We start from the raw sequence: 14,228 nt of genomic DNA on the forward strand, positions 1-14,228 counted from the left end.
TCGAATGTGCTTGACGTTGTCGACGAGTGTGGAAGAGCGTGAATTTTCGCCCGACAAGGCCAAAAGGCTGCCGCTTGAGAGAGGGGGCCCTCTGGGCGGAGTTTTGGGCCCAGGGCAGGCGTGCCCTAAGCCGCCCGGCGCGCAAAGGCACGTTCCGAACTTTTGGCGGCCTCTGATTCGCCTGGGGCCCGCACACCCAGCCAAAATTTCAGCCCTCGTCGACTTGGCCCGTCTTCAACCTCACGCAAACGACATCCTGCAATACTAACCTGCAGTCCCTCGCCAGACCTCCAACGCACGACTGCACGCGCCGAAAATGTCTGAGGGCGGCGATATTGAAGTCGAGAACACGGTTCTCTCCGATGTTCTCCCCAAGGACGTTGTCAAGGAGGTCGGCAACATCAAGCTCTTCAACAAGTGGGACTACGATGTCGAGGTCCGCGACATCTCCCTGACGTACGTCGAGGCAAAGCCGCCGCCACCACGCCCGCCAAAGGATTGGATTGCTGACCGTCGGGCGGAACAGTGACTACGTTTCCCTGCGCAACCCCGTCTATGTCACTCACTCCGCTGGCCGATATGCCGTCAAGCGATTCCGGAAGGCCAACTGCCCCATCATTGAGCGACTGACAAATTCGCTCATGATGCACGGCCGCAACAACGGCAAGAAGCTGATGGCCGTCCGCATCGTTGCCCACGCCTTCGAGATTGTACGTCGAGATTTGCGCTTGAACGCTGGCGGTCCGATGGTCTAACGCGTGCCTCAGATCCACCTCATGACCGACCAGAACCCCATCCAGGTTGCCGTTGACGCCATTGTCAACTGCGGCCCCCGCGAAGACTCGACGCGAATTGGCTCCGCCGGTACCGTCCGACGACAAGCCGTCGATGTATCTCCCCTGCGCCGGGTCAACCAGGCCATTGCCCTGCTAACCACGGGCGCCCGCGAGGCCGCTTTCCGCAACGTCAAGTCCATTGCCGAGTGCCTGGCCGAAGAGCTGATCAACGCCGCCAAGGGTAGCAGCAACTCGTACGCCATCAAGAAGAAGGACGAGCTGGAGCGTGTAGCCAAGAGCAACCGATAAATGTTGCGGGGAGGGGCTGAAGTTGAAGGGTTTGTGGCTTTGGCGTGGTTCTGCATCATTTCAGAATTGCATTTTGCGTTCGGACATGGGAACGCGGGTCTGGATCGTCAAGGATGGCTCTAGAGACTCAATAAAAGGGTGGGCTCTCCAAGGGCACAATGAAGTTATGTCTCTCCTGCCACGCCCGATCAATGGGCATTCCACACTCTGCTCGGGGGGCCAAAGCTCTACTACGGCTGGATCAAAATAGATGTGACCCCAGTCGGTCTGTGGATGAAGCCATCCAGGCGATGGCGTCGATGGCCAAAGCTGTCTTCCTCTAGGCGCTGAACCCTTGAGCAATGCTCGTCGAGGTGCAAGTTTGTGGACTCAGACGAGATGTACCCCGGCGGACTGAGGCAGCTATTCAATGTCCAATCTTCGAAACATGCCTACATGCGGAATTCCCTCCTCAAACCACCTGCCCATGCCCTCGTCGACCTGGAATCCCCATTTTGCCCAGGCGCCGACTGCCTGCTCCTGTGCGTGAGCGCAGACAAGACCCTTCCACCTTGGAGCGCCTTGCTCCGAGCCTGGTTCTGTGACGGCATCGTCAAAGTATGACTTGTTCGCCTTGAGCCAGGAAAGGGCCTCAATGACGAGATAGCCTGCCAGGCGTTGGCCCCGACACTCCTTGATGACGGCCAAGCGCCCGAGCTTCACGTACGGTTCCTTGCCATCATGGAAAGAGGTTGGTCGGTCGGCCAGAAGAGGTTTGACTGTCGTGTCTACGCTGCCCGTGACTGGCTGCTCGCCTTCCAGGACCCCGTTCCAGTAGCTGCCGCCAGCTTCGGGATGCGGCTCATGCGGGAAGGGAACTAGGCGTACGGTCCCGGCCGGCGGCTTCCGAGTCGAGCTCTGTGGCGGCTGCACGGCATCTCCGTTGCCATTGGGCACTGCGGTTTGCTTTGAAGTGGCGTAGACGACCCAATGGCATGATCGGGAGTCATCAGAATCGAACTCGTTCTCGAGCGGTACATTTTGCTCCCGGACAAAGACTTTGCCACGGACCTCCATGGCGTCAAGAAACGGCCTCGGTATGGAAACCGGCTGCGCATCGCGTGAGCGCCCTGGCTGGAACCCTTTGAGATTGCTAGGCTCCAGGAAGGCGATGGAGGGCGTATCGGAGTCCATGGCGGGCTAATTGGCGCTAGGAGGTAAGAAAAACAGTGTTTTAAACGGGCAAATTCGTCGACACTTGACAGACGGGTCCGTGCGCCAGTCGAAGATATGGTCACTTGCACGCGTATCCGACGCAGGGAAAAAAGGGCGGCGGCTAATATAAGGTAATGCCGGGTCGAAGAATCGATTCAGCATGAGCTGTGAAAGGCGCGCGTGCCTGCGGCTCGACATGCGCCCTGTGGAGGACAAGGCCTAGCAGGGCCTAATCGGACCGGAGCTCCGGCGCGCCGATGTTTGACGAGATCGGAGGCGGGCCCGATGCAGATCCACCGGCACATGGGCATTTGCAATCCCTTGCTAATTACCGTGTTTTGTGTACTGTACTCCGTACCTGACTGAATACCTACGATGCTACAGTACGGTCGTTTGAGGGCGGATTCGCACCGCCACATGTACTGCGACGAAGCCTCCAAAGAAACATGGCTGAAGTGCGGGCCGCCACGGGGCGCGCAAAATCGGGCAGCGGAAGATGAGGACTGACCGGCCCGTGGAAGCGAAATTGCTCCCCAGCCAGGAGTGGGATAATTACAGGTGCTGATGAGTGGGTACATACATGCATACTGTACATGGAGATACGGTGCAGTAGATGAGAGGCAGTTGCGGGAGTGGCCCCGAGTGGGAGTTGAAAGCCACAATGGAGTTTCGAAAAGGCTGCATTTTGCGGATACCCGAACACGGCAACTCCACAGTAACGTTACTGTGTTGCGACGACCAGGGGAAGAGGAGGAGGGCGCAACGTCATTACATACAGTAGATGCGGAGACGGTAGCCGTCGTGCGGAGTATTGTCTGCGAAGACCGATGCCTCTAGTTAGTTATCCCTACTCCGTACAGGCAGAGTGGGTGACTAGAATCGGCGGCCAAAGCACACACGTGGTGGAAGAGCACTGTGCAGTAGGGCCCGAAAAAACCAGCCGCCGCCCTGATTCGCCTTCAGGTAAGTTACTCCCTCCAGTTCCTCCTCCAGTTCCTCAGCGTGCTAGGTCCGGCAAGTCAAACGAGCAAGGTACTGTACTGTACTGTATGTATCTACCGACCGCATGTGCTTGACTGATGGAGAGACAAACGCCCCCCTCCCTTCCCGGGCAAAACAATAGAGCAGTATTCGTACTTCGTGCCTACTAGGCAGACAGAAGCTCGCGGCTTGCAGAAATGTGCACTAAGAGACGACTTTGACTCTGGGCTAGTGTCTGACAGGCAGCGGCACGGGTCAGTCGGCCCTTCGCATGCTCCGTTCCTACACGAGGGCAGCCCGGAGACGGCCTATGTCGACTTTTTTGTGTTTTGGCCCTAGACACCTCGAGCAGCAAACTCCATCGTCAGCCGGCCTGGGTGCGAGTTTGCTGCGGGTGGCCTGGCGGGTGGCCTGGCGGGTGGCCTGGCGCAAAGCCATCATCCATGGATGAGGCTGCAGCAGTGACCGGGGCTGAAGAACAGAACAAGGGCAAATTATCCTGTGCATGGGTTGAACCAGGGGAACGGCGGAGCATGTTTGGCTGCTAGTGTAGTACTGTGCAGTACATACAAACTAGCGCCAAGAAGTACCTCTTTAACCTTGGGGAAAAGAGAGGCGTCGTGGCCGTGCGCGCCGCAATCCCCCTCGACCCTGACCAAGGAGAGACAAAAAAACTATTGAGCATGGTCTGGCTTCACCTCCGTTCCCGATTCGACTAGCAGCTGGAGCGCGCCGACGAAGCAAGCACGCATCGACATCGAATTCTGCCGACCCCCGCGTGTCGACTAGTCGCTACCTAGCAGCTCAAGGGCATTCAGTAATGTACTCAGGGGCTTGCCCACCGACAAGGCCCTCGACTCAAATCGCTCTTCCCACGCACCTCTCCCCCTGGTGAGCACCATCTCCGCCTCTCTCTTCAACTGGCCCGAGCCATGCTTGCGCCGTCTGACTCTTTTCTCGAGAAGCGTCGCCTACCCGACACGCCGCATTGACTCTTGATGCCTCCCGCCATCCTGTGCCCGGCTGCGCTGCTCCCAAGTCAAGCCTTGCCAGCCTAGATTCTCCGCCACCACCGCCTTCAACTCGCCCCTCGCAGCCTCGTCGGCGCCGGGGACCGCTTTCGCTCGAGTTTCAATGCCCTGGCAGCCTCTTCCCCGCATCGCCTTCGCCGTTGCCACCTACCCCTTCTCGGCCCAGAGCCCCGCCGACCTGCCACTCGAGATTGGCGATGAGCTGTACATCATCGAGGAGACGCCCGATGCCAATTGGCTCAGAGGCTACCTCGTCGCGCCCCCAAGCCTGTTGGCCGGCCTGACCTCGGTCAAGGGCCAGTCCCTCGAGGCCCGCGTCTTCAGCGGCATCTTCCCCCGAAGCTGCGTCGAGGTTCGAGAGATGCTCGGCGAAGCCGACGAACGACAAGACAGCGATGACGACCCCGACGAGCACTCGCCGCACCAACGCGTCGGCACCGTCCATGCCAGGCCCGCCAGCGACTCGGCCAAGAGCGGCATCACCAATGGCAACTCGCCAACCAAGGCCGAGGCCACCGATACGCCGGCCAGCCCGAGCCACGACAGGAGGCCCTTGAGCGAGCTTCCCAACGGCGTTTTGGGCAACTTGTCTGTCCCCGTCAAGAAGGATCCCAATGCGCCGCGGCCCGCAGCGCCCGTCCCGATGCTCAAAATTGGTGACGAAACCCCAACCTCGGCTCTGGAACCTTTGATTGACGAAATCGCCTCCTGCTTGCGCGAATGGCATTCCAAAAACCTCCACGAGCTTCTCCTTTCGCGGAAATATGCCGAGCTGGACAAACTGTCGCAGCTCATCGGCCGCCTCAATCTCCACCGCCAACAGTTCCTCTACAACGTCCTCACAGCCCACGAGTACGAGCTGCTGCGGGAAAAGACGGTCTGGGATCTGGTGAGGGTGAACAAGCTGTGCGGGGGTGAGGTCATTGTTCGCGATCCGGCAGCTCGTGGTCGAGTCCTGACTGGCGACGACTCGGCCGTGGACATTACGAGACTCCAGTCTCAGATGAGCCTCCTGGATGAGCCCCCCCACTCCACTGAACTGTCGAGCTTGCATCACCTTTTGCTGGAAGTGAAGGGATTCGCGGGCTCATCTACAGAAGAAACTTCCTTGATGATTTACCTTGTCAGCAAGACGCAGCATGGCAAGATATCCAACTTGTCCGAATGTTTCAGCGTCGAGATACCCCCTGGAGGGTCGATTGGAAGTCTCGCGCAAAACTCTTCGACCAGGACTCTCTTCACCGACCTATCCGCTCAGGATATCGGAGATGCGCCGTCAGCGGACACCGAATTATACCTCGTGGTCAAGGCTTTGGCGCCTCAGCAAATCACGTCCCACAACCCTCATTCCCGATCAGGTCTCGTCACAGACAACGGGCATTCGAGAGACTATACAAAACCAGTCTCGACGGGTGGCGGCGGCAAGCTCTCCAGAAGAAGCTTGATGTGGGCCAGCAAGGGCGGTCGGTCGACCTTTTCGAGGGGATACGGCATGCCTAGGATGGAATTGGTCTCGGAACAGCAGGAAGATGCCCAGTCAACTTCTGGTCTGGAGAGCCGAGATGGACATGTCCCGCCCAGCACGGCCGGCTCGATAAACACCTCATTTGTGGCAACAACTCAGACGGTCCAGCGAACCGTGGGCGTCGGTGTCTTGAAACTCAACCCCATGATGAAACAGCCAAACGAGGTCGAGCAAGTCGTTGGCTTCTGGTCGCCGACTATACGGCCCGGGCCCGAAAAGGAGAACAAGGCTGAATGCGATCCCCTGATTCGAGAAATCCTGGAAAAACCTACCGGACAGTTTGAGAAATCGCCAAGAGGCGAGCGGCTGCAGATCTGTCTTCAGACATTTAACCATCCAGACGCCGACGTGCTAATCAAGACCACGCCCACGCTGCTTTCTGGAGTTTCGAAAACAAGCCGGATAGGCTTCTCGGGCGCTCCCGCAAAACCCAGATCGGACATTTATCTGACGCTCAACGCCGCCGCACTGGCTCGGCAGCATCTCCTGTCGAGGTATGGCGGAAGCGCGACGAGCATGCCACCAGGCTTGCAAGGCACGAGTCTGCAAATCACCTTGGAGGTCCGTGGGCCTTCAGGCCAGCGGTTTGAGAATTGCATCTTCGCCTCATCCAACAAGGAGCCTTTGACAACATTCAAGTCTGTTGCTACGGAAAGGGGCGAATCGTGGAATCAAACCCTGCGGCTCTCATTATCACCAAACGATGTCCCGACGGCTCACGTCGTCTTGTTCCTTGCCGAAGCCACCGGCCCCCCTTTCGCCGTTGCACACATGCCATTCTGGGACCAGCAAGCCTTTATGCGCGATGGCCGGCACGGTCTTTTACTCTATAAGCTGGACGAGAATACCGCGACTGCGCAAGCCGGCCCTTCAGGAAAAGGCGGCTATCTTTCGCTGCCGTGGGCGCCTCGCGGCAAAGATCAGCACTCTGCAGAGGTCACTGGACCCTTGGCAGTCGTTCTTGTCGACACGTTCCTCTGCAGCACAAGGTTCTCTCAAGACAGGGTGATATTGGGCCTTCTGAGATGGAAAGAGTTATCTCAAGAGGACATCATTTTCGTCTTGAGGCAGCTGATCTTCGTGCCCGAGATAGAGGTTGTCAAGCTGCTCAGCGACGTGCTGGACGGGCTTTTCGGCATCCTTGTCGAGAACTCGGGCAATGACGAGTTCGAAGACTTGGTGTTCACGGCGGTTGTAAGAGTTCTCGGCATCGTCCACGATCGGAGGTTCAACCTCGGCCCCTTGGTCGACCAGTACGCCGAGGCGCAGTTCAACTATCCTTTCGCTACGACGTGCCTGGTTCGGTCGTTTACGCGGCTGTTGGAGAACCCCACGGAACCGGAGACTGCGCGCAAACTGAGGGCCACCTTCAAGGTGGTCAGGCATATCCTCAAGTTCATCTCGCGGGCTCGGGGGCAGATGAAGGAGAAGGAGGCTGTGATAGGGATCACGTCCTCTCCACAGGGATTCACGCGGCAATTGCGGACAATTTTTAAGGCACTTGACGCAATGATGCGTAACCCGAGTCCCGTCTTGGTCGGCAGCCAGACTTTGGCCGTCCAACACTTCCATACGTGGCTGCCAGAACTCACTGGTCTCCTGACGACCGAGGAGATTTTGCACATTGCCATCGACTTTATGGATTCGTGCACCGAAGTCAAGGGCAAGCTGATACTGTATAAGCTTGTTCTCATCATCAACTACTCGAAACTGGATCTCTTTGCTCACGCAGACCAAAAAGCCGCCCTGTGTGCCAACACCGTCCGCTGGATCGCGCCTCACTGGGGCCACACCGAGGAAGTCAACGATCAATGGAGGGACCAGGTTCGCTTGTGCTGCTCCGTCATCGCCAGCCAGGTCGACTATGTCGGTCCGGAAATCCCAGACCACATACCCCGAATTATCGACTCCTACCTTGCCATTTTGACGTCACCTCAGAAGCCGCGAGACCGCCTTTCTCTTTTGTTTCCCGCATCGTACCCATTCCCCTCGAAGCCCGTCGGCGAGGCATTTGCATTCGATGAGGCCCTGGCCGAGCTGTCGGCTGTTCTCTCCGCCGTCTCGACTTCTCCAGCTGGCATGCAACTGGAACTCGCAGAGGGAGACCTCTCAATCATACTCGAGAATCTATTGCGAGTGCACATGAGCATCCTCACCGGTGATGCTTTCCCGTCGGGGTGGCTGAGCGTTCATATCTATCATCATAAGTCGACAATGCGCACTCTGCATTACCTGGCCAACATAATGCTGGAATCTTTTCTTCCCCACCCTGACGACGCCGAAAGCTTCAACACGGAGTTGTGGAAGCTCTTCTTCACGACCCTTCTCAAGCTTGTCGGGAGCACATCTCTCGCCCTGGAGACTTTCCCTGAACAAAAGCGGCGGGCCGTGTGGAAAATCGCCGGTGACGTGCGCGAGCACGGCGCTGAGCTTCTTCGCAGGACCTGGGAGGCCGTTGGGTGGGATACGACCCCCGAAGAGCGTGGTCGCTACGGGTTGCCCAGGCTCGGTGGTTATCAGGTTCAATACGTCCCTACTCTTGTCGGGCCGATTGCCGAGCTCTGCTTAAGTGTTCATGAGGGACTTCGCCGGATGGCTGTCGAGGTCTTACAGACCATGATCGTCAGCGAGTGGACCCTGAGCGAAGACTTGACGGTGGTGCAGACGGAGATGATTGACTGTCTGGACCACTCCTTCAAGTCGAAGGCGCTGACGGAAAGCTTTCTTCAAAAGCTGTTCGTCGGCGAGTTGTTGGAGCGTTTCGAGCCGCTCTCTGAAATTCCAGATGAACCGCTCTACGGAGCCATCAGGGAGCTCGTTTCCGCGCTGGACGAGTTCCTCGACTTGCTCGTTGCTGTACACAGCACTGACGGCAGTGATGAGGCATCGAACATTATCAACCGGCTGCGCCTGATGGAGTTTCTCCGTGACATGCAAAAGGAAGAGATATTCATTCGCTACGTTCATCAGCTGGCCAGCTTCCAGGCGGAATCAGGCAACCACGCCGAGGCCGGCCTGGCATTGCGCCTTCATGCCGACTTGTACGAGTGGGATCCCACCCGGCAGACCCCGGCGTTGACGGAGCCACGACTCCCCGCGCAGACGCAGTTTGAGCGCAAGGAGAGGATCTACTTCGACATGATCAAGCACTTTGAGGAAGGAGAGTCGTGGAGCAATGCCTTGACAGCGTACAAGGAGCTCCAGGCGCAGTACGAGACCAACGTGTTTGACTTTGCCAAGTTGGCAAGGACGGACCGCGCCATCGCGACCATCTACGAGAAGATTTCCAAGAGCGAGAAAATCATCCCGAGATACTTCAAAGTCGTCTACAAAGGCTTGGGATTCCCGTCGAGCTTACGGGACAAGGAGTTTGTCTACGAGGGATCTTCCACGGAGCGAGCGTCCGCCTTCACAGATCGCATGCAGGAGCAGTACCCCTCGGCGCAAATAGTCACCTCGGGCGACGTGGACGAGGTCGAGGGGCAGTTCTTGGTCATATCTGCCATTGCTCCCCGCCGCGACTTGTTCCACCAGGTGTTCCAAAGGGCTCGAGTTCCACAGGTGGTTCGTGACTACCTGCTGTGTTCGCATCCTCAGAGCTTTTCCTTCACGACAAGGCGCGATACCTCGGGGCCGATAGAGGGCCATTACGCGGATAAGTTGGTCGTCACCACTGCCGAGCCGTTCCCGACTCTCCTTCGCAGAAGCGAGATCGTGGAGACGCGCGAGGTGCGCCTCACGGCCCATGAGACGGGTCTGGAGCGCATTGTGCGCAAGACTCAGGAAATGGCAACGCATGAGCGGCGTCTTGCCGAAGGTGACGAGGAGAATTCTCAGCAGCTCTTGGATGCTGTTTCAATATCAGTCAACCCGTCGTCTGAGCACAGCGTCGTCTGCTACCGGAAGCTGCTCCCCGAGCCCACTATTGAGGAAGAGGAGGATGGAGAGGATGAGGAAGAGGCCGACCTCGAGCCAAAGGACATTGCAATCCGAATGGCCCTCGTTGACCATGCAATGATGATCAAGCGTTGCCTTGCCCTGTTAGCCCGAAGCACAAACGAGCTCCTCTGCCAGAAACACGAGGAACTCAATCGATGTGAGTATATGCACAGCTGTCAAATACATTGACAGCATCACTGACGAAGAAAAGACTTCGAGAGCACATTTGAGCCAGAGATTGCCATGTTCGCACCACCTCCGCCGGCATCACCGCGCGAAGCAGCGTCGACTCCATCCACCGTGTTCAGAGGGTCTTTGGGTTCGGGCGAGCAGAGTCCCAAATGGCAAAATATAGCAAGCCCCCTGAGCGGGAGCAAAGCCGAAGAGACTGCCGTGATTCAACAACTTTCTCTGCGACACCGCGGCGCCAGGCTTAGCCTCCTCGGCGGCCGGAAGCAAGAAGCAGAACCAGCAGCGGAGGCTGAGAAGGCCAATGGCGAGAGTGACGGCGCAAGTTCTCACCGACGGAGTCTGAGCAGGGGCCCAGGCCTCCGGCACAGCATCTTCCGGTCGCAGTCTGCAGACGAGGCCCACGACGACGGGCACGTCGGCTCGGCTCGGCGGAGCAGCTCGGTGGGCAAGGACAGCCTGGACGGAGGGTCGGTCAGGGACGGCAAAGCGGCCACCGACGACGAGGAGTCGGGGATCGGCAAGCGGGGAAGCATGAGGAAGCGGCTCAGCCGGCTCAACATGAAGCTGAGCAAGAAGGGCGGCAAAGGAGCGGGATGGGCCATGGGAAGCCTGGACGAGGAGTAAAATGTCTCTCGAACGGAGCGGACTCACGGCGCGGACCGGTTCATTGGATTCTCGACAACTCCCTGGAAGACCAGCGGGTGCTGGCTTGGCCGGGAGGCGGCGCCTAAAAGATACGGGGCCGAAAACGGGAGACCAGCATGAAGGGGGCCGAGAGGATGGCTGCGTTGCATAATGCGGCTCGAAACGGATGACGATTGGTACCTTCCTTCCTTACCTCTCTTTGCCTGAGCGTGTAGCTTTTTTCTTCTCCTTTGTTTTTCGGGGATGGATGGATGGTTGGATGGATGGATGGTTGGGAACCGGGAGCTGGGTGTTCTGGATAATGTGACAGGACCGACGGTGTATATATATAGCTTTTAGATGGAACATACCGGCCGAGGAATCTCGAGTTTGGGCTTGCTTCCTACCGGCCATGTCATAGTGCGGAGTGCGGGCTGGTGCCATCCGGTTCTTGTTACTTGTGGATTTCTACTCCCGTCGCTTTTCGGTGACGCAGGGCTCTCCCGACCATCTGGCCCTGCCTGGACTCGTGGATGATTGCTAAGAGGGGGGGAGCTCGCTGCACTGAGAGTCAACGCTCAGCATCATCGCACGTTGCTGCAGAGCCTCGCAATGTAGTCCTTTTTCCATATTCACTTTATTCTACAGACGACGAACAAAATCCCCAGCGAGATAGTCTTTATACTCTTACAAGGCAGCCAGTTCCTCCATCCTCCTCTCCAGCTCGGGGACTTGCCTCAGCTTAACATCGAGCTCCTCCTTCTCGTCCTCGAGCTTGAGGCGCCTGTCGGCGTCGAGCTTGGTGAAGACAAAATGGCCCTGGCCGTCAAACTGGAGGATGTGCGTGTGGTACTTCCACAGGCTGCGGCGGTGGCTGACTGTCATGAGGGTGATGCCGAGGGCCTTTGCGTTGTCGTACATGACCTTTTCCGTCTCGAGCGTGACGCTGCTGGTGCACTCGTCGAGGATGGCGTACTGCGGTCGGTGGTAGAAGAGGCGCGCCATGGCGACACGTTGCTGCAGGCCGCCCGAGAGCACGTCGCGCCACTCGGCCTCTGCATCCCACCCGTCGTCGTAGAGGTCGACGAGGTGCTCGAGGCCGAGGATCTTGAGGATGGAGACAAGGTCGGCGTCGGTCACGGCCCGCGCCCGCATCTGCCGCAGCGAGTCCGGGTAGATGATTTGCTGTCGGAGGGAGCCGCGCGACAGGTAGGGGCGCTGCGGGATGTAGAAGATGGCGCTGAAAGGGGGCTTGTAGACGGTGCCGCCATAGACGGGCCACAGTCCACCGAGGATGCGGAAGAGGGACGACTTGCCGCAGCCGTTGGGGCCCACGACCAGCAGGTGGTCGCCGTGCTTGAGCGAAAAGGACAGGGCCTTGACGAGCACGTCTCCGTTGGGTGAGACGATGGGTCTAGACGGCAACCAGGTGTCAGTTTTGGATGCTTGTAGCTGCCATGCTGTCGGCAAATGCAGCAGAGACTCACACGTCGATAAAGGTCACGTCCGGGCTCTCATGGACGGTGCCGCGGCCCTTGAGCACGGCCTCGTTACACTCGGTGCCCGACGAGGAGACAAGCTTCTTCTCAAAATGGCCGGAGCGGATATCGTCCATGACGTCGAGCAGGGAGGCGACGCGCGACGTGTATCCGGCCAGCTCCATGACTTCCCTGTAGGAGAACATGACGCGGCCAAAGGCATCCGAGGCGGACAGCAGCATGCGACGGTTGGTCACAAAGGACTCGGTGCGGTCGCCCATGTTCATGGCGATCTGGCCGGGCATCTTGACGAAGACGGGCACGCTGCAGAGGACGAGGCCGAGGGCGCCCCAGAAGTACTTGATAACAAAGTCTTCCATGAAGCCGTGGTAGAAGCGCCGGCGTAGAATGTAGTTGACGTGCTTGATGAGGGTGAAGTAGCCCTTGTCGAGCGTGTCCTTTTCTGCGTCGTGGCCGGCGTAGAGGGCCACCTCCTCGCCGTAGTCGATGAGGCGTGAGTGTTGGTAGCGGAACTCGCCCTCGAGGCGGGCCTCGTCGGCAACGTACTTGCCAAAGGGGGGCGTCAGGATGCGCATGATGTTTGCCGAGAGCTGGACGAGCAGCGACATGAAGATGACGCCCTCGCCGCCGACGCTGTTGGACAGGGAGTAGGTGTAGATGGTCTGCAGCACGAGTCAACGGTCAAGTAAGACAGGGGGCGGAGAGACGAATCTCGACTCACCATGTCGAGGAGCGGCTTAGCCAAGTTACTGTAAAGCTCCGCCAGGCTGTTGGAGAACTTGGACACATCGACGGCGATGAGCTGGTCCGGGTTCTTTATCCGGTCGTCGAGGGCCGAGAGGCCGTAAAAGGTCAGGTTGGACAGGTACTTGTCGTGGATGTGCTGTGTCAGCCTCGTCCGATACTTGAGGGACAGCTCCGCCTGGTGGTAGGACAGCTGTGTCGAGAGAGTGTTAGCCTGATGAGAGCGAAAAGGAGGGAGGAGGAGGGCCAATGCTCTCCGTCTCTCCCGCGGGCGGACTTGGCTCTCACCATGGAGTTTGTAAAGGTGGCCGGCACGGCAATGAGCATCCAGCTGACGATTCTCTTGAGAAACTCCTTGCCGTTGCCCTTGACGAGGGCCTTGACAATGGCGCCGTCCATCTCGGCGACGCGCAAGCTGATGAGAGTGCGGAGAACGAGGAAGAAGCTGTGGCTAACCAGCAGGCGGGCCTCCTTTGTGCGCCATCCGGGGACCACGATCCTCAACAGCCGCAGCAGAGAGCGAAAGAATTCGCGGTTGAGGGCGACCTTGCCAGTGCGGGGCGCGGAGCCAACGGCGGCGTCGGAGTCGGGGCCTTCGGCGGAAACGGTTCCACGACGGGCGGCGCGCTGGGCCGACTCGCGGGCCGAGGCGGCCTTTTGCTCCGAGATGGCGTGGCGGACGCGGTGGACGAGGGCGACGAACAGGGTGAGGCAGACGGCGCGCGAGATGCGGGTGCGGTTCGACAGGTATAGGCGGGTGAGGTCGGCCACGATGCTGCCGAAGCTCCTGCGATTGCCGAGACGGCTCAGGAGCAGGCCAAGCTTGGATTGCGCCGCCATGGTGGCGCGGGTTGGCTAGCCGCCGCCGCCGCGAGGGTGCTGGTAGACGAGAAAGAAGGACGGGATCGATCTATGGGGCGAGGCAGATGTTCGCAGGTGGCGTCACGAGCAGCGAGCATCGGCTTGCCGGCAATGGAGAGAGCAGTTCTGGCCCAGCATACGAGCCCGTTGCGCCGAGGCAATAGGTCTTTTTGGCGATTGGCTGAAGCTGGCCACGACGATCTCCAGGCTCAAAGGGCGAAAGATTCAAAGTGGCAGCACCATGTCGACTGTTCGGTCGTCGGTCGTTGTCGTTGCTACCAAAGGCAGGCGGGCACATGAGCGGCGGCTCTTGCCCTCCCTCGGCCAAACCCCCCGGACTAGGCAGGCAGGCAAGGCCGTGGGTGACACCTGCCGCAAGCTTCCCCAGGCATGTGATCGGCCGTTCATCTGGAGTGAGCGCATGCACCAGCCACGCACCGCCACATCTGTGGGGTAAAAATTTCCCCTCCTCTGCATGCAGACTTGACAGTCTCATCGTCTTCACACACAATCTCTCTCTTGGACGTTCTCCGCCTTAACCAAAGGCGCGGCA

The 14,228-nt window shown here is 58.7% G+C and overlaps 4 protein-coding genes across 4 annotated transcripts; 2 read left to right on the plus strand and 2 right to left on the minus strand.

Annotated features, from left to right (window-relative positions):
* Positions 1-316: 316 nt before the first annotated feature.
* HRG_08002 (ribosomal protein s7p/S5e domain-containing protein) lies at positions 317-1,085 on the plus strand (the record flags this gene model as incomplete). The annotated part of the gene is made up of 3 exons (XM_044866473.1): positions 317-456; positions 527-710; positions 768-1,085. The coding sequence occupies 3 exons, from the start codon at positions 317-319 to the stop codon at positions 1,083-1,085; spliced, it is 642 nt and encodes a 213-aa protein (XP_044718362.1).
* A 402-nt stretch (positions 1,086-1,487) lies between these two features.
* HRG_08003 (acetyltransferase (GNAT) domain-containing protein) lies at positions 1,488-2,258 on the minus strand (the record flags this gene model as incomplete). Its single annotated transcript, XM_044866474.1, has 3 exons — positions 1,488-1,796; positions 1,857-1,967; positions 2,022-2,258. 3 exons carry the CDS (start codon positions 2,256-2,258, stop codon positions 1,488-1,490), a joined length of 657 nt encoding a protein of 218 aa, XP_044718363.1.
* A 2,136-nt stretch (positions 2,259-4,394) lies between these two features.
* On the plus strand, positions 4,395-10,571 carry HRG_08004 (dock-like domain-containing protein; the record flags this gene model as incomplete). The annotated part of the gene is made up of 2 exons (XM_044866475.1): positions 4,395-9,912; positions 9,967-10,571. The coding sequence occupies 2 exons, from the start codon at positions 4,395-4,397 to the stop codon at positions 10,569-10,571; spliced, it is 6,123 nt and encodes a 2,040-aa protein (XP_044718364.1).
* Positions 10,572-11,258: 687 nt separating this feature from the next.
* HRG_08005 (ABC transporter domain-containing protein) lies at positions 11,259-13,654 on the minus strand (the record flags this gene model as incomplete). The annotated part of the gene is made up of 4 exons (XM_044866476.1): positions 11,259-11,985; positions 12,059-12,732; positions 12,792-13,007; positions 13,103-13,654. 4 exons carry the CDS (start codon positions 13,652-13,654, stop codon positions 11,259-11,261), a joined length of 2,169 nt encoding a protein of 722 aa, XP_044718365.1.
* Between the last annotated feature and the right edge of the window lie 574 nt (positions 13,655-14,228).

Source organism: Hirsutella rhossiliensis, assembly GCF_020360975.1.
Source record: "Hirsutella rhossiliensis strain HR02 chromosome Unknown scaffold00009, whole genome shotgun sequence".
In the NCBI taxonomy this organism is placed as follows: domain Eukaryota; kingdom Fungi; phylum Ascomycota; class Sordariomycetes; order Hypocreales; family Ophiocordycipitaceae; genus Hirsutella; species Hirsutella rhossiliensis.